The following is a 20,219-nucleotide window of genomic DNA, read 5'->3' on the forward strand; positions in this document are numbered from 1 at the left end:
TGTTTTAAAGACATTAAAAAAAAAAAAAAAAAAAGGCAAAGAAAAAATGCATTCTCTCATTTAAATTACTGAGTTATACACATTTCAGAAGAACATATTCTATGTAAAGGAAAATATGCCTTTATTTAAAATCAGGAAAATAAAATTAAACTAACTCTATAAAAATAATGATGACATACCTATGCTATTAGTAGAACTGCACCACATAAGCAGGAAGCCAGTACATATCAAATTAATTGTACCAAAGAGCAGTATCTTCCAGGACTGTGGAAAGGAAAATTTTTTATTGGTACAGTGGTAATAAATTTCATTGGGTCTGTTCACATTGCTATAATTCATACTTCGATATTCAAAAGAATAAGTGTAACTTCCTTCAAAAAGTTCACGTCACATTTTCTACATCTATCAAAATTATCATCAACCAAGTTATTACATTATTATCATACATAAATCTAAAGGAATAATTCCAGAAAAGGAATTTTTCAAGAGAAAATAAATTCTGACATAGAAACTCTCAAATAGTTGAGAAAAATGCATATAGATGTATATCATATTGTCTCTATAAATCTATACACAGAGACAATGACAAAGAAAATGGAGCAAATGGCAACAACTGGGAAATCTAAGTAAAGGGAATGGTGCTCCTTACACTAATCCTGAAACTTTTTGTATAATTTGGAAATCATAGTAAAATGGGAGGTAATTTAAAAAAAAGAGTATTTGATAATTTACCAAATAACTCATGAAACAGGCTGCAAAAAGGAAAAATTACCTTGGTTCAGAAGTTCCCATAACAGGTTACCTGAGGTAAGTCCGAGAACAGGACTTAGAGGAAAGAGGAAGCGCATTCCAAAAGTAATGAAAGAGATCAAGTGAAATGTTTTCAAGTTCTGTCCTACCACCTTCCATACAAAGAAGGGAGATCAATGCTTGCTTCCAAGTAGAGGGCAAATAAATTAATCAAAAGTCCTTTGTTTGGAGGTGTTGAAATTAGATTTAGCTGTAAAGATCAAGTGTGTTGTGAGACAGGATGATCTTAGAACTCAGATGGAAAGTATAGCTTTAGAAAAGAACAATCCCTCTGAGGTGGGAAGGGATGACTGACAGGACAGAGAAAGGATAAGGCTGAATGAAGAGAGAAATAGCACAGAGCTGGTAGTCTTTTCTCTAGAAAAGAAGCTATAAAAGAATTTTCCAAAATTCAGAGATTCGGGAAAGCAGAACTGGTGCATCTGCTGAAGAGTGGTGTAATGAACATACTACTGAATCATCAAAGATGATAACAATGACCAGCATGGGTATACGGCTATGGGTATAGTCAGTGGTAGAGCATGTGCTTAGCAAGTACTTAGCATGTGCAGGGACCTGGGTTCCATTCCAAGTATACCTGCATACACACACACACACAACAAAACAAGCATGAATTTTTGGTAGGCACCATTCTGTAACTTCTATAGCCAAGAACAGAAGCAGGATGCAGGTGTGGTAGGAATGTTTGCATCTTAAGAAGTGATATGGGGCAAAGGATTCTAATACTAGTAAAGACTTTAATGAAACGATCAGACTGAAGTCTAGTTAAGAGAGATTCAAAAACAGAAAAAGAGGATAATGTACACTAAAGATGGCCGTGATAGTGCATGCCTGTAATTCCAGCCACTTGGGAGACTTAAGAGAAAAGGATAACAGGTTTTAGGTCAGCCTTGGCAACATGACAAGGCCCTCAACAACTTAGCAAGACCCTGTCTCAAATTAAAAAATTAAAAGGGCTAGAGGTGTAGTTTAGTTGTAGAATGCCCCTGAGTTCAATTCCCAGTACTGGGAAAAAAAGTTAAAAAAGAAAGTACATTCAAAAATGACACTGTGTACTCTGTACTCTGTTGCTGAATCAAACTATTTATCCACCCAACAAATATGATTCTTTGTTTTGTGCCAGACACTATTCTAGGAACTAAGGAAGCAGTAGTAAACAAAACACAGATCTTACAATCTAACCGGGGTAACAGATACTACTTGATGCTGCCCCAGGCTCCCTCTCACTCACTCTGCACTAGCTATCCTCATCCAGGCCTCTTCTACCCCAGGACATTTGTGCTGCAATTCCCATGTTCTCTCCCAGACATTTGCATTCTTAGTGCCTTTGCCTTGCTCAGATTTCTGTCCATATGTCAGCTTACCAAAGGGTCTTTTCTGACCACTCTATCTGAAGATAAACCTTTCCATATCTTCCATTACCATCTTCTTATCCTATCTTGTATGTTTTTTAATGATAGTGGGCATTGAACCCAAGTTCTTGTACATGCTAGCACTCTACCACTGAGGTACATCCCCAACCCTATCCATCCATCCATCTATATATCCATCCGTCCATCTATCTACCTACCTATCTATCTGGACAGGGTGTCTCTAAGTCACCCAGGCTGGCCTTGGACTTATCATCCTCTGTCTCAGTCTCCTGAATAGCCGGGATCGTGGTGTGTGCCACCACTCGCAGCACTTTTCTCTTCCTAGTACTTACCACTGCCTTACCTTAAGGTATTTGTTTATTGTTTGTCACTCCAGCTAGATCACTTCTTTTTCCTTAGTGATTAGAAAGGAAAGAAATGGGATGAAATGGTCCCTAGGAAAGTGGAACACTGAATGAAGTAAGAAATTTTTAGCATAAGCATCACTAGTAGACTGTTTGAACATGAATTCGCAGTGACTCTAGTAAGCGCAGTTTCATTTCTCTCAGGTTAGATTCAATAGCTTAGATGCAGGTGCACAGTAGAAAGAAAGTACACTTAATGAAGGTTAAGATAGAAGCGGGGCACAAAGCAGTTAAGGACACAGAATGTGATAATGATGGAGCCCAGAATACCTTGGATAAGGAAGTAAATGAGGATAAGGGAGGTGAAAAACATTGACAATTTGGTGGAGTCAATCAATTGAAGGTCACAGTAAAATTACAGAATGACTGGAGTTGGGGTAACAGAAGGTGTTAAATGGAAAGACAGGTGCTGGAGACTGGTGGGCAAAATGCTTGAAATTGAGAAAATAGGATACAGTTCTTATGAGCGATAAGGTTTACGTATGACCACAGCAGTGGACTCTTGGGAGTGACCAAGGACAGGATTATTCATGACAAATAAGTAGGGAACTGAAATAGGATGTGGTGGCACATGCCTATAATTCCAGCTATTCAGGAGGATGAGAGAGAAGAAACACAAGTTCAAGGCTATGTATCTCAATTAAATTAAATTAAAAGAACTGGGTATGTAGTTCAGTGATAAAGTACTTGCTTAGTATGTGTAGGCCTTAGGTAATCCCTAGTACCACCAAAAGGATAGTGGTAGGTGGTAAGGAACTGAGATGGATCTTAAAATGTGAACCAAGAATTATGAGCAATGAAGAGATGAAGCAGAATATTTCTTAAGATTTAAATTTTTGGGGCTGGGGAGATAGCTCAGCTGGTAAAACTGCTTGCTTTACAAGCACAAGGCCCTGAGTTCAATCCCCAGTACTGCAAAAAAAAAAAAAAAAAAAAGAAAAATTTTAAATTTTTATAGAGAATATATGTACAGTTCAGGTGTTCCTATGTAATACTCCCCTCCTTATCTGTAGTGACATTTTCCAAGACCCCAGTAGATTATTTAAACTGTGGACAGAACTTTATATAAACTATACACTATGTTTTGTTCTATATACCTATAAGTTTACTTAGAAATGAAGCAGAGTATAACAATAACTAATACTAAAATTTAACAATTATAATTATATATCATAATAAAAATGTGAATGTGAAAATATCTTATTGTACTGTGTAAATTAACAGACTCAGCATATAATTTTTTCTTTATTAAGATGAGAATTAGCAAATTCCATTTAAAGAAAGTACTATACTTTGGCATTTCCAAATTGCCAGCATCACTGTTCTTGTACTTTAGTGCCATTTTTAAGTAAAATAGGTTATTTCAACACAAGCACTGTGATACCAATGTTATAATAGTTGATTTGATAACCAAGGCAGCTAATAAGTGACTATCAGGTGGATAGCATACAATGGACAAAGGGATAACTCATGTCCCACAGTGGACCAAGTGGGAGAATATAAGAGTTTGTTATGCTACTCAGAATGGCACACAATTTAAAACTGAGAGATTATTTATATCTGAAATTTCCACTTAATATTTTTGGACTATAGCTGACCTCAGACAATTGCATCTGAATACAAGGGGGGAATATTATGTTGGTTTTGTTCCTATTACCTGTTCTATGGTTTACTGTTGTGCGTCAAAAAAGTGTATGGTTAAAGAATGTCTCTTTAATTTTTTAATATAGTTGCTGTCTATCAGTTTTATAGAGCTATATCTATCTGTTCTGAGAGATCATGCTAGGTGGAATATATATCTAACAGATGAATCTGCTATCATTGGCTCCTTAAGTCTAACATTCAAATCATGATAATATTTCCAAATGTTAGACTTATTGAGTTCTTATACTTCAAGGTTGTAGGAAAAGGAGACATAAATGATAAATAACAAAGAAAAGACGCTTCTAGTCTAGTTCACAATTCGAGGGCACTATTCCTGGTACTCTTTATTACTATGTTCCACAGAAACTGGTTTTATTTAAAGCTTATTAACATTTATTAGGTGCTTTTTCCATATATCTATAAAAAGGTGAGCAAAACAGTCACTGCCCTCAAAGAGCTTACAATTTACTATTGAGAAGAATGAAACTAGAAAGTCTACACATGGGTGATCAACTAAGAGAGAAATTATATCTTTTTATTTATAGTCTCACAGCATGACACAGTTTCCTGCCTTAATTTTCCTGTTAATAAATGTTAGACTACATTCAATTTTTTAAAAATATTAATGATGAAAAGAATCCACAAGAAAAAACAAATTTTCTTTAAATGCCTTAGAATTACCAAAAAAAACTTCAACTGATGCTTGCTTCCTCAAAATAAAACGACTGAACATCAAAGAACTATAACTCCACATTTAAAAGAAATACTTATCCAACATGTAAAAATGAGAACAGTATGGTGGGACCGAAAGTGATTTCTATTTGCCTTAAAAATTACCACTTTTAGATGTTGTAATGCTGTTTGTACGGTAAAGTTGAGGTTTAGAAATAACTTACTCTTCGGTCAGCTGCTACAAGTCTAAATTCCTGTAATAATTTTCCAAAAAAGGATCTTTGCGGTTTTCGAAAGAGATGAATTGTCCCCTTTAAAACAAACAAAAAAATAAAATCAGCACTTAAGCATCTAATGTTCTTCACAATTCCTGTGATGTGCTATAGTACCAATAATAGCAACAATTAACATTTATTGAGTACTCCCCATGACAAGCACTTAATCTAGATGTTTTACATGTATTTATCAATATAATACTCACAATAATCCTGTGTGGAAGAAACAATTTTTAGTTTGAGTAAGTTGTCCAAAATCACAAAGCTAGCATCTTGGCAGGAATTCAGATTTAGGCATTTTAGCTCTAGATCACTCTTAGAAAAGAAAGTGGGGAAAAGGAAATTTCCGAATAGTTCCACTAGAAAGAAAATATTACAATAAACCTAATCAAAGCTGAACAAACCAAAGTTCTGGCAACTGTTATAGTAAGTAAAACCCCTTAGGCATTCAGCCAAAAGTATTTGCCATCCTAGCTCATAACCATGGTCTCTGCCAGTATAGAGTACGAGGCTAGCACTGGAAAGGCCTGGCAACGACACTGCCAGAGAGACAGACCAAGTGACAATGTGAGATTTATTACCCAAGTTTAGGAAACCATGTGGGAAAGCTTTAGCAGAAGGGAGAGATCAGGTGAGGCATGGTAGAGCACATTTAATTCAGGAAGCTGAGGCGGGAGGACCTCAAGTTCTAGGCCAGCAAAATAAAATTTATTTATTAGCAAAATAAAATTTATTATTAGCAAAATAAAAAGTGAACAAGGGCGGTGATATACTTCAGTGTTTGAGTGCCCCTGGGTTCAATTCCCAATACTGAGAGTTCAAACACATATGAGAAAATAGCTTAAAATAAAGGCAGTATCCAATAGCAGTGGTAGAAAATAAGAGCTATTCAATAAATGTATTCTGATAAAGGAAACGCTGCATCCTTACTATTCCTTATTCTGATTTGTGATTTAAAAATTAAAATATAGGAGATCCAAGATGGCGGACTAGAGGGAGGCTGCTTTCCTGGTTGCTCTGTAACTTCGGTTTCAAGCACAGGATATCTGTTTCTTGATTGCTTACTGTCAGGCGCCTATCATCCACCATTTGCCTGCCTCTTGCCTGTCCATCGCCTGCCTTACAACTATCCATCACCCAACGCACGAGGTTCACCTCCCAATCGTCCAACAACAGTCAGCAAACTGATCGCCAACCACCAGTGCAGCAACAGCTGCCTGCTGTTGCCTGGAAGTTCTCTGTCACAGTACCTGCAGGTTTGATTACACATGGCTGCAGCCATTTTGAGACAACAGCCAGGTCCCTTAGGACCCCTGACCGGAATGACTGAGCTGCATCTCCAGGATCCCTCAGCCCGACCGATCATTCCCTGCCTCTGGGGCCCTCACATCGACTGACTGCTCCCTGCTGCCAGGACCCCCAGACCAACTGACTGCGCCCTAGCACTGGGACCCCAGACTGACGGATTGCACCCGGCATCCAGGATCCCACACCACACCAAACATACTGGACCTCCAGGACCCCTGAGTGACCAACCGCATCCCACCTCCAGGACCTCCAGCTGACCACGTCCACCCCTGAGCTGCAGCTCCCCATTTGCCAACACATTTCAAAGCCAGGGCGGCCAACTTGGATAATCCTGGAAGCCTTAGCTCCCATCTTTGGGTGGGGCAAAACCCATCCTGAGATGCCTGCTGGAGGCTTGAAGCTCATTGTGAGGTACCTCTCATGCATCAGGCTGCTGAACACTGGGAGGTTTCATCACTATATGACTGTTATACTGTAGATTTTCTTTTTTCTCCTTATTGAAAAAAATTTAGGTTTTTATTCCTTTACTTTTCTTGCTCTCTTTTCCTTTTGCTACCTGTTCCCTCAGAGTCTCTTTCTCCTTTTTTTGCATGCTAACATCCGATTTCTTTTGATTACACTCTCACTCTTTCTATTATCTGGAACTTCTGTATAGTCTTCTCTTATCCCATTAACAGCCACATTCTATATCCCTCTGCATCCTCTTTGTCCTCCATTTGAAACTGCAGACCTTATTGCAAATCTGTTTGTTTTACTGAAGGTAATATTTGAACTCATTCTGTTTATTATGACAATTTTTTTATTGTCCTCATAGGGGCTATTTGGTCTAGGATTGCATAGTGTCTGAATTGGGCACTGCTAATATTGATCTCCCCTTAAAGAAAGGGTTTTGGAAACCTATAGGGCCACTATAAGCCTATAGGGGGAAATCTGCAATACCCCAGAACTGCACTGCTAGGGGGAAGATACATGAGCAACATGAAAAAACAAGGGAAGAAAATGATCCAAACAAATCTAGATACTATATTAATAGAATCCAATGACAGTATGTTAGAAGAAATGTCAGAAAAGGACTTCAGATTATACATGATTAAGATGATTTGTGAAGCAAAGAATGAGATAAGACAGCAAACGCAGGAAATGAATGATAATACCAATAAGATGACAGAGCAACTGCAGGAAGCAAAAGAGCATTTCAACAAAGAGATAGAGATTCTCAAAAAAAAAAAAACCAAACGGAAATCCTTGAAATGAAGGAAACAATAAACCAAATAAAAAACTCAATGGAAAGCATCACTAAAAGACTAGACCACTTGGAAGACAGAACCTTAGACAATGAAGACAAAATATTTAATCTTGAAAATAAAGTTGCCCAAACAGAGAAGATGGTAAGAAATCATGAACAAATCTCCAAGAACTATGGGACATCATGAAAAGACCAAATTTAAGAATTATTGGGATTGAGGAAGGCACAGAGATACAAACCAAAGGAATGAACAACCTATTCAATGAAATAATAGCAGAAAATTTCCCAAACCTGAAGAATGAAATGGAAAATCAAATACAAGAGGCTTATAGAACACCAAATGCACAAAATCACAACAGATCCACACCAAGGCACATTATAATGAAAATGCCTAACATTCAAAATAAAGATAGGATTTTTAAGGCCACAAGAGAAAAGCATTAGAATACATACAGGGGGAGACCAATACGGATAGCAGCTGACTTCTCAACCCAGACTCTAAAAGCTAAAAGGGCCTGGAACAACATATTTCAAGCTCTGAAAGAACATGGTTGCCAACCAAGAATCCTATACCCAGCAAAACTAACCTTCAGATTTGAAGATGAACTAAAAACCTTTCCATGATAAACAAGTTAAAAGAATTTACAAATACAAAGCCTGTGCTACAGAATGTTCTCAACAAAATATTCCATGAGGAGGAAATGAAAAACAACAATGGAGGTCAGCAAAGGGAGTAACTACCTAAGAGAAAAACCACTCAAAGGAGAAACCGATCCAAGTTAAAAACCAAAATAAGCCAAATGACTGGGAATACAAATCATATCTCAATAATAACCCTGAACGTTAATGGCCTAAACTCATCAATCAAAAGACATAGACTGTCAGAATGGATTAAAAAGAAAGACCCAACAATATGCTGCCTGCAAGAGACTCATCTCATAGAAAAAGACATCCATGACTAACGGTGAAAGGATGGGAAAAAACCTACCACACACATGGACTCAGTAAGAAAGTGGGGGTTTCCATCCTTATATCAGATAAAGTGGACTTCAAGCCAAAGTTAGTCAGAAGGGATAAAGAAGGACATTTCATATTGCTTAAAGGAACCATAAATCAGGAAGACATAACGGTAGGAAATATTTATGCCCCAAACAATGGTGCATCCCTGTACACCAAACAGATCCTTCTCAGTTTCAGGAATCGCACAGACCACAACACAATAATTCTGGGTGACTTTAACGCACCGCTGTCACCACTAGATAGATCTTCCAAACAAAAACCAACCAAAGAAACCATAGAACTCAATAACACAATCAATAACCTAGACTTAATAGACATATATAGAATATTCCATCCATCAACGAGCGGATTCACTTTCTTCTCAGCAGCACACGGAACCTTCTCAAAAATAGACCATATGTTATGCCACAAAGCAGCCCTTAGGAAATGCAAACAAATAGAGATACTGCCTTGTGTTCTATCAGATCATAATGGACTGAGAGTAGAAATCAATGACAAAATAAAAAACAAATTACTCCAACACCTGGAGACCAAATAATATGCTATTGAATGAAACATGGATAACAGAAAACACCAGGGAGGAGATAAAAAAATTCTTAGAGGTCAATGAGAATGGCGATATAACATATCAAAATCTCGGGGACAGTATGAAAGCGGTACTGAGGGGAAAATTCATTGCATGGAGCACATTCCAGAAAAGAATGAAAAGTCAACAACTCAATGACCTAACATTACAGCTCAAAGCCCTAGAAAAAGAAGAACAGAATAACAGCAAAAGTAGTAGAAGTCAGGAAATAATTAAAATCAGAGCTGATATTGATGAAATTGAAACAAAAGAAACAATTCAAAAATTTGACAAAACAAAAAGTTGATTCTTTGAGAAAGTAAACAAAATAGACAAACCCTTAGCCACACTAACAAAGAGAAGGAGAGAGAAGACTCAAATTACTAAAATTTGTAATGAAAAAGGAAATATCACGACAGACACCACTGAGATATAATGGACGTTAGTATGCAACAAAGGGAGAAAGAGGCTCTGAGGGAACAGGTAAACAAAAGGAAAAGAGAGCAAGAAAAGTAAAGAAATAAAAACTTAAAAGATTTCAATAGGGAGAAAAAAGAAAATCTACAGTATAACAGTCATATAGTAATAAAACCTCCCAGTCTTTGGGCTGGGGAGATAGCTCAGTCGGTAGAGTGCTTGCAAGCACAAGGCCCTGGGTTCGATCCCAGCACCCAAAAAATAAACAAACAAAAAACCTCCCAGTCTTTAGTAGCCTGATGCAGGAGAGATACCTGACATTGAGCGTCTAGTCTCCAGCAGGCATTCCAGGATGGGATTTGCCCCACCTAAAGATCTGAGCTCCAGCTTCCAGGATTATCCAAGTTGGCCGCTCTGGCTCCCAAATGTGTTGGCAGGGTGTGGACGTGGTCAGTTGGAGGCCCTGGAGGCGGGGTGTGGTTGGTCAGGCAGGGGTCCTGGAGGTCTGGTGTGTTTGTGAGATCCTGGAGGCTGGGTGCAGTTGGTCTGGGGTCCTGGTGCTGGGGTGCAGTCAGTTGGTCTGGGGGTCCTGGCAGCAGGGAGCAGTCAGTCGATGTGAGGGCCCCAGAGGCAGGGAGTGATTGGTCGGGCTGAGGGCTCCTGGAGACGGGGCACAGTCGGTATGGCCAGGGGTCCTATGGGGCCTCGCTGTTGTCTCAAAATGGCTGCAGCCACGTGTAATCAAACCCGCAGGTACTGTGACAGAGAACTTCCAGGCAACAGCAGGCAGCTGGTGCTCCACTGGTGGTCGGGGATCAGTTTGCTGACTGTTGTTGGACGACTGGGAGGTGAACCTCGTGCGTTGGGTGATGGATAGTTGTAAGGCAGGCGATGGACAGGCGAGAGGTAGGCAAATGGCGGATGATAGGTGCCTGACAGTGAGCAATCTGCACTCAAAAAAGGTGTCAATATGCTGGCAGACTGCAGATCATCACAGCAGACAAATGGGGTAAATAGCAGGGGATCGATAAGCAGCAAAAACTGCCTCACCAAGACCAGATATCTGCTGCTTGAAACTGCAGTTAGGGAGCAGCACTGAACGCAGCCTCCCTCTAGTCCGCCATCTTGGATCTCTCTCCACACTCATTCTAGCAACCATATGATACTTCTACCTCACTAAAGTCAGCCAGTTAAATCAACTACTGAAGGTCTAGAAAACACCGTAACTGGGTTTTTAACAGATTAAAACAGAAAAACTTTCAATATAAACACAGGAATGATTTTCCTACATAATTTAAGAGAACATTTGAGTAGTTTTATGAAGGTATGTCCCATTTCTTCAAAGCTTAGACAAGCCATTAGTTACCTTATGCTAAGACACAGGAAAATCAGAAAAGCATAAAATTGTAATATAAGAAAAATAGCAACAGGATGTCAATAATTGTTGATGCCAAGTGATGGGTACATAAGGGCTCATTAGTAGTCTCTTAACTTTTGTGTATGTTTGAAATTTCTCAAAATAAAAAGCAGTAGATTAATAAAGTAAAAGTTTTGAAAAGTAAAAAAATAAACACCAGAAGTCTTACTAATTTTGTTATCCAAATGGAGACCAGTATTTAGCTGGCTACAGCAGCACATGCATGTAATCCCAGCAACTCAAGAGGCTGAAGCAGGAAGATTGCAAGTTCAAGGCCAGCCTCAGTAACTCAGTGAGACCCTGTCTCAAGGAAAAATAAAAAAAAAAAGAAAGAAAGAAAGAAAAAATTAATTAAAAATTAAAAAAAAAAGGTTGAGGGCAGTGCCGGTAGCTCAATGGTACACTGCTTCCCTAGCATGCACAAGTTTCTGTGTTCAATCCCCAGAATCACCACCAAAAAAAAAAATGACTGGTGTTTGTGTAACCCTAAGGCCTGCTAAGCTAATTCAGTTTGATAGAAACAATATGCTATTTTCTTTGGAGAAATTAATAAATGTTAACAAACACATTCTGTAAGAATTATATGTGGAATATTTTGATCCCAAGACAATAAATGTTGCTTAATATTGTTATTCTTGAGTATTTTCTGTTAGACTTCAATCCATTTTTCTTGTTAACTTTAAGTTTTAGGTTAAGAAAACCAGCAAGATTTTTAAAAGATGTCTACTTCTGATGCCATACTCGTATGAAAATGAAACAAAAATACTAACAGTCATATCATCCTTTCCAAAATGATTTTGGATCTCCACAGCTGTCAGGATAAATTCTAGATTTTACAATGTGAAATTCCAACCTTTCAACAACTTAGCTGTTTCTTTCTAGTCTTATTTCTTACTCCAGACAGAAATTCTCAACTCCAGTTAAAGTGGCTTTCTCCTGATCTGATGATCACACCAGATCATCAGAGTGAAAAGGCAAGACTTGTGTAATCCTAGTCGTACTAGCCCTGTCACAGTTGACCTATTTCCTCACCTAAATGAGAGAAATGAGATTCTGAGTATATGAATGAAAGCCGAGTACGGTGGTACATGCCTGTAATCCCAGTGACTAGGGAGGCTGAGGCAGGAGGATTGTAAGTTCAAGGAAAGCCTCAGGAACTCAGCGAGATCCTGTCTCAAAATAAAAAATAATAAAAGGGCTGGAATGTGGCTCAGTGGTTAAGTGCCCCTGGACTCAATCCTGGGTTCAAAAAAAGAGAAAAAAAGAAAAAAAAAAAAAAGTAAGTGAATAAGGAACAAATGTTTTACTTCTTCCATGAAATCTTCCTAGATCATTCCAAACTACAGTGCTTTCTATGCTACTTATTTTATTGTTAGCTAAGGGATAATTTTCATTACGTTATTGTACATTGTAAGTTAAGTTTTTAGTAACGTCACTAAATGCAATGGCTATATTTTCTTTAGATTTTCTAACAAAGCATATCAATTCACGAATGACTCATAAAAGTGTTTTTCCAATAACATTTAAGATAAACTTAGGGTTTGGGGGTGTAGCTTAGTGATAGAGCATTTGCCCTGTATGAGGGAGGCCGTGAGTTCAATCTCCAGGAAATATTTCTGTCCCGTGCTGCACACACAAACACATGAACCTTAAACACTGTTATTTTCCTGTATTACTAATAATAAAGTTTCAAGTACAAAAATTTTGTGCTGTAATTTTACTTAATGTTTTATAAAACAGATTATTTATGAAAACTTCCTATGGACAAGGCACTGAACACCGTTCTGGGAATACCAAGTGAAACATATGTGGGTCCTGCTCTCAGTGAGTTCACAGTCTATGAGGTAAGGACAATCAAGAACACATTTCCGGGGCTGGGGAGATAGCTCAGTTGGTAGAGTGCTTGCCTCGCAAGCACAAGGCCCTGGGTTCAATCCCCAGCACCAAAAATAAAACAACAACAAGAACACACTTCCGTTTTTCAAATTTTTTTTAGTTGTCAATGGACCTTTATTTTATTTATTTATATGCAGTGACAAGTGATGAGAATTGAACCCAGTTCCTCACACATACTAGGCAAGCGCTCTACCACTGAGCCAAAACCCCAGCCCACATGTACACAATTTTAATATAGTCTGGTAAGGGATACAGATGCTACTGGTAAAAAGCATCCAAATTTAAATTTGCAAGTTCATGAAGGTGTACAATCTGAAAAACCTCTGAATTTTAAGTTTCTTTTCCATTCACTCTCCAATCCCTTCATGAGTATTTTGAGACGTTAGGTTATGATATATATTAATTTTATGAAGCTTTATGTAATAAAACTGTTGCTTATCCATTCCAAAAAAAAGTAAAAGATATTACAGGAGCACAAAGGAAAAACTGCTCTTAGGACACTGGGACATGGAGGAAAGGTTCATGAAAAAGTTAAGGATGTGAAAGGGTTAGACTGATAAGGATAGAGAGCTGGGGATGGAGAACAATATAGGCAAATGGAATATCACATATAAATTAGGCACAAAGGCCCAATTCACAAAGTATGCTTTCCATGTTTTTCACTATAGCTGAAATAAGAATTCTGTGTGTGCATGTGTTTAAAAGGGTCAGGACTGTAAAGGTAAAAAGGTAAGAACCTTGACTTTGGATGGTTTTGCATGTCATATTAAATAGTAATAATTTTGTCTTGAGGGTTACAGGAAAAAAATTGGAAGTCCCCTCCCCCCCTTCAGTACTAGGGATTGAACTCAGGGCCTGGAATATGCCAGGCAACCACTCTACCACTGAGCTACTGAGTTACATCCTCAGCCCTTTTAATTTTAAGACAGAATCTAGCTAAGTTGCTCAGACTGGTCACAAACTTGTGATCCTCCTGCTACAGCCTCCCCCAGTAACTGGAATGACAGGCAAGTTCCACCATGCCCAGCAAAAAAAATGGAAAAACTTTAAGCAAGGAAGTGCCATGGTCAGATTTCAGAAATGTAATTTTAGCTACCCAATGGTGAATGTTTGGAAAAAAAAGCATAACTGGAAACTATTTGGTCATTAGGAAAAGAGAGAAGTAAACTTTAACTCACTTTCTGTGTGCAGAGAAGGCTTACAGAAAATTTACAAAAACTCGACCACACTCACTCACGGAAGAACGGCTTAGGCACAGAAAACCCTTTACCACACATAGGTTACCCATAGTGCCAAACAAAATTTTCGCAGTTTCAAGAAGCACACACCACTTTTACACCGGAAATTACAACCATCTGCTCAAGATTAAATTGAAAGGCTTATATATTTAATTTGTAAAGGTATAAAATGCCTAATTCCTCTAGTAAATTGTGATGAAACATTATATCCCACCAACTATAACAAACAGCGGGGTCTTTCACTAGTTTCTACAAAAGCAGAAATAAAGTAGTAATAAGATGCTGTACTAACACCTCACCCTGTGTAATCAGTGTTCCTTATGGAAGTTGCTGCCATACCAAGCTACCTGCCACTCAATAAACCCAAGGCGCAGAATGGGGCGTCTGTCATAAAACCCTCCTCATAACTTTGTTTCCGCTGGCGTTAATCTCACTCCTCTAAGCATCACATAACAGTCGTCGTGACGGCTGTGGACTTGTTTTAAGGTCTTCTGTTGGTCATGTAGTCGCAGACGCCGGCAGACTTTTATTTTTATATAGAGGAAATCTCGGCAGGGGGAAGCCATAAATTCTCCAGGAGCTGAAAGCTTGGCCTGGAGCGGAACCCGAATCCGGAGCCGCAAAGGAACCGGGTGAGGAACGGAAAGGGACCAGGGCTGTGGGGGGAACTATTTGGGCGACAGCCGCTTCTCCTGTGGGGCCCGACAGCAAGTCCGACGACCCCTCCTCTGGGCGGCTGAGGCATTTCAAGGCAGCGTCAGGACGAGAGAAGATAAGAGGAATCACCCATGACAGAAACCCTCATTACCCCTCGGCCAACTCACCATGATAAGGAGCTGCACAGCTCCAGCCGGAAGACGCGGTGGGGGGCTCGATTTACCCAGTGCGGAAGGGGAGGGGCACCAAACACCGATTGGCTGCGAGAGACGCGGGGGCGGAAGTACGTGCGCGGGCTTCGGGGTCCCGCCCCCTTCCCGGCTGCCCGGCGGCTTGGAGGTGGTCGCTAGAGCGTCTCTTCTGCGATCTCCCTGTGCTTGCTAATGGCTTGAGCTGTTAAGGCCCGTGACTAGGAGCAATTAGGGTTTATTTTAACGCGGGGAAAATGTCGCTGCAGCACTTTTATCTATGTTGTGTGACTTAATTTTACGAAATGAATACTATTCCCCTTTTACAAGTGAGTATAAGATTAAGAAACTTGCCCAGTTTGCTGTAGTAGCGGAGGCTGAACTTGGAATGTCTAATAGCAAAGTGGCGTGTGGTATACTCTCTAAAATACCATTTAAAACCACTCTTATGCAAATAACGTTTTGAAAAATAACAGTATTGCATAAGACGGAATATGGAGCACGTGAGTTAGATACGGGTCTCTTGAGAATTATATGGTAATAAGAGACAACAGCAAGGAGAACGAAGAAGTTTAAAAAGATATTTTTAAGTAGCTGCAGGAAGGAAATAAGACAGTGCCATAGAGATTAACTGGGTGGTTAATTTATAGTGGTAGTCATCAAAAGCTCCAAGGAGATGAAGTTTAACTTCTGAATGGGTAAAATCTTTGAAGTTTTTTTCAGGCATTATAAACAGGTAGAGCAAATAACCTAAGTCAGAAGCGAACAGGCGTATTAAAAGATGAGAGAAGTATATGCTAACCCACACAAAGATAAAAATTCGTACTATGTTCTTTACTGAACGTGTTTTGTTTTTACACCATTGTAGTCTAAAAAATCATTAAATAAAACCATTTAAGTTAGGAACCATTTTTGTAAGGGAATGTTCCATGCTAAACAGACGTATAAACCCAATGAAACTTCAGTGTAAGCAAGCCCTAAGACCTAATGATTGCGGGTTCCCATTAGAAGGTTCGATACTAAAGAACACAGGACTCGCGGTCATTTTCATATTCCTTATTCCAGAATGTCCTTACCCATCAAATGATTACCTTCCTTTTTGTCTCTGACCCGTATTTAGCTGTCCTTTGTAGATAATCTCCTCACTCCATTTGAGCCACCACAGGACCCTCTTCCCCACTGAACTCTGATCTGAAACACTGCTGCCAAGAGTTAAAAATTAGGCCTGAGACTGTCATCCTTTTAAAGTCCTGCTTCCAAGGTTGGCCCTTGGCTGGCATCTGGAAAGTTGGATTTGGAGGAGGGTTTTCCCTATTTTCTAACAGAGTGGCTCCCTATGCCCAACAGGCAGGCTTACAATTTCACAGAGATTGCTACCTGTTGCTGGAGAAATTAAGTGCAGATTTTTGACTCCACCGAGTGAGGAGTCATGGAAGCTGGTGCTTGGTTTTGTAGAGTTGGTCAATTCTCTTTTGTTCCTTTTACTGTTTGCTTTGTATCCTTTTGCTATTATGAATATGATTATATGGTGAGTACTGTGATTGCTCCTAATGGATCATCAAACCTGTGATGTCTTTTAAGGGTCCAACCACCTAAGAACTTTAAAACAATAGTTTAGGAAGCAGGTCAGTAAGGCAGTTCTTTTTAATTTGATAACTACTGTATTTCATTTCCACTGTCCCATTGTATTCATCTCATCTGTTTTTTATTCCTTTCCCCACTTCTTGATTCCATTTGAATCATAATTTTTGGCAGTCTATTTCATTTTCTCTAATGTCTTTAACGTATACTGCACTATTTTTTTAGTGAAAGATTATAGTACACACCACCAATTTAGCACAATCTACCTTATGTCAATACTATATCATTTTGTGTATAAATAATCTTTAAAACTCTAATTTCATTATCCCCTCCAGCTCTTCGTGCTGTTTTTGGTCCTGTAGTTTTATGAGTATAAATAACAGTACTACAATTTCTTTGTTTTACATAGGCAGTATTTACAAAAATTAAGCAAAAACTTATTTGTCAATGTATTTATAATTTCCAAAGTTTTTAGTTCCTTTTTGGAGATATAAGTTCTCATAATTTTCCTTCAATATAAAAATTTTCTTAAAAGCATTTTCTACATCAGTATACCTGTGAGAAATTGTTTTGTTTTCCTGGAAAAACTTTTACTTTAACATTTTCAACAATATTTTAACTGTAGAATTTTGTTAACTTTTGCTTGCTTAATTTTGTACCTTCTAGAAGTCATTTCATCATTTTCTGAATCTTTCCACCATCACACCTGTTCTTGGGCTGCTTGAATCTATTGAAGTCTTTCAGCAGTTTTTGGGAAATTTCAGTCATTATTGCTTCAAATATTTATTGCTTGAAAATTTTCTTTTCCTCTGTGTCAAATTATGGATACATTAGACTAGTATTGCCCCACAGGTCTCAAACCTTTTTTTTTTTTCTTTCTCAGTGCTTTGGTTTGATCATTTTATTGGCTTATCTTCCAGTTCAGTCTTTCCTCTTTGTCCCATTTAGTTATGCCCATCTAGTGAAACTTTTTCAGATAGTGTATTTTTTCTAATGAAACTTTTTCAGATAGTGTATTTTTCTAATTTGTACTTTTTATTACCAGACTTCCCATTGGGTTTCTATTTCTCTGCTGAAAATCCCAATCTGTTTGTTATCTCTTTTCTTATAAGATCATTCGCTGTTCATCCTATCACAGGGGTCATCTGTACATCTACTCTAACAGTTTCTTTTTCTTTTTTTTTGAGATGAATATCTGTGTTGTACAGGCTGGCCTTGAACTCATGTGCTCAAGTGATCCTCTTCTGTCCCAGCCTCCTGAACAAGTGGGACTACAGGATGTACCACTGACATCCGGCTTGTACAGTTTCATATATTGATTTTGGATCATACAACTTTTCTTTGCATGCTTAGTAACTGTGGACTTTGGGAGACATTACAAAGATTCTGGATTCTGTTTTCTTATAAAAAAATGTTTTGTTCTGGCTTTACCCTATTAATGGATAACCTTCATGCTGTCGAAGTTAAGCTTTGTTATAGTAAATTTCTGTTTTGTCCTGAATCTTAAAGCACAGCCACTAGTATACTGTCATGATTCCTATAGCCCAGCATCTTTTGGTTTTCAATGATAAACATGAAGTGTTTTACTCAACCCCCTAGTAGAACTTGAATTTCAAAATTATCCTCAAGTGATTGCTATCCCCTTCTCTATTCTTTAGATTTTACTGCTTTCTGCTGGCTTCCTTTGAATATCCCACTACACAGGTACAATTTTGGAATCCAATAAGGGCTTAAAAGGAATGTGCAGCAGATTTTGGGGTTTACTTCTCTCAGGCCTTTCCGATACATTCTTTCCAATTTCAAGCTGTTCTAGAAGTACTACATGACTACTCAGCACAGCAAGACTGACATTTGGCTTGAATTCTATTCCCAGATAAATTGCCCTGTAGGTAAAAGCCCTTTAATGTCAATTTCTCCTAATGTAGGATTTTGTAGAATTTCTCTCTGGTTTTCATTGTTGTCCAGGGTATTCTACTCACTGCTTTTTATATTTGGTTCAGAGTTTATAACTATTATTGTCAAAAGAGTTACAAAAATACTCCATTATAAGGCTGCAAACTCTGAAATCTCAAAAAATTTTAAATAAGGCAAAATAAAGTTTATCATTTATTTACAATCCATTAGGATAAATACCCACTTTGTGCAGCTGTACCCTTTAATTCATTTTTTCTGAAATAAGTACAAAAGACCAGACTGAAATTGAGACAAGCATTTAAAGGAAAATCCTTAGACTCAGAGTCCAAAAAAACTGTAAATGGTTCATTTTACCAAAAGAATTAGTTTTTGTACAAAATATAAAGAATTTTACACTATAAACAAAGACTGCTGTATATGTATTTAAATAAGAATTCTACCTGCTTTTCCTCCAGTTCTTCTCAAGCACAGAGCATATATATGCAAGCCAGAAAGCTAATAACCTCAATGGGCACACTGTTTCAAAATAAGCTTTGACTCCTAATACATCTGGAAAGATAGAACTGATTTTTTTGGCTCAAAGTTCAGAACATCAATAGTTTCAATTTAGTTTACAAAACTCTGCCATATTAACATGAAGAGCACACCAAAGCTTCATATTCAAGCATTATCTTTTAAGAAATATAACACGGAGTTCAACATGAAATATAAAAGGTTACAATCTATGACTAATATTAATTCAGAAAACATCCACAACTTCTATTTTTATTGAAAATGACCAAACCAATCCCTTATCTCCTACTACATAATTATTCTACTTTCATGGCCCTTTTATGCAAGAAACACAGCTTAAAATTTGGTTGTAGTACATCATAGCACTACCATTATTCAGACTTAATCAGCAAAGCAATTTTTATACATGGATGGTCAGTAATATAACTGACTCAATTTTTATATTAACTTGACTTATAAGTTTAACACCTGAAATCTTTGCTATCTAAAAACTTTCCCAATAGAATTATAAATCGTGATAATTTTAAAGGAGATTAAAGTTGGGCTGGAACCATAGTCCTTTAATGTATATCCCTTTCTAAATAAAAAAGTTTTATGAGCTTTATTGAAAAGATTTTGAGATTTCCCAATTCTTCTCATATATATGTTTATCGCTACTTTTCATTGATATTTTATATTTGATGCTTTAACATTTGATACCTTAAAAAGATGCACTTTACTCATGACCTAAAAGAGTACAGCTGTGGCTTAAGTTTTTTTCTTCTATTTATCGCAACTCATTTTTATCATCCAGGGAATTCTAAAATCATGATTAAAGTTATGGGTACAAACAGCATTCAATCCTAAGAAACCATACATCTATAGCTATACAAATCTTTAACAAATTGAAGAATAAAATTAAGGAGAATGTATAATCTTCATTATAAAATTCTTGTCTAGTAGGGGCAATTGTATTTTTATGTATTCTTTCAAAATGGCTTTCCTAAATGAAAAGTCTTTTTACTACTACAAAATTACTCTTTTCACCATGACATTCTACATAGCATCCTTTAAGCACCAAAGAAAAATTCTGTAAACAAAC

At 37.8% G+C, this 20,219-nt stretch overlaps 1 protein-coding gene across 2 annotated transcripts in view; it reads right to left on the reverse strand.

The window, feature by feature from the left end:
* Positions 1-15,194, reverse strand: part of SLC30A6 (solute carrier family 30 member 6) — a 49,898-nt gene extending 34,704 nt beyond the window's left edge. For both annotated transcript variants that reach the window (XM_079109972.1, XM_079109971.1), the window contains exons 1-3: positions 15,110-15,194; positions 5,128-5,214; positions 180-264 (exon numbers count right to left, since the gene is read on the reverse strand). In XM_079109972.1, coding sequence (XP_078966098.1) covers positions 180-264; positions 5,128-5,214; positions 15,110-15,112 — 175 coding nt within the window. In that variant the 5' untranslated portion in view covers positions 15,113-15,194. The remainder of the gene's footprint in view (positions 1-179; positions 265-5,127; positions 5,215-15,109) is intronic.
* Between the last annotated feature and the right edge of the window lie 5,025 nt (positions 15,195-20,219).

Source organism: Sciurus vulgaris (assembly GCF_902686455.1).
Source record: "Sciurus vulgaris genome assembly, chromosome: 14".
In the NCBI taxonomy this organism is placed as follows: Eukaryota; Metazoa; Chordata; class Mammalia; order Rodentia; family Sciuridae; genus Sciurus; species Sciurus vulgaris.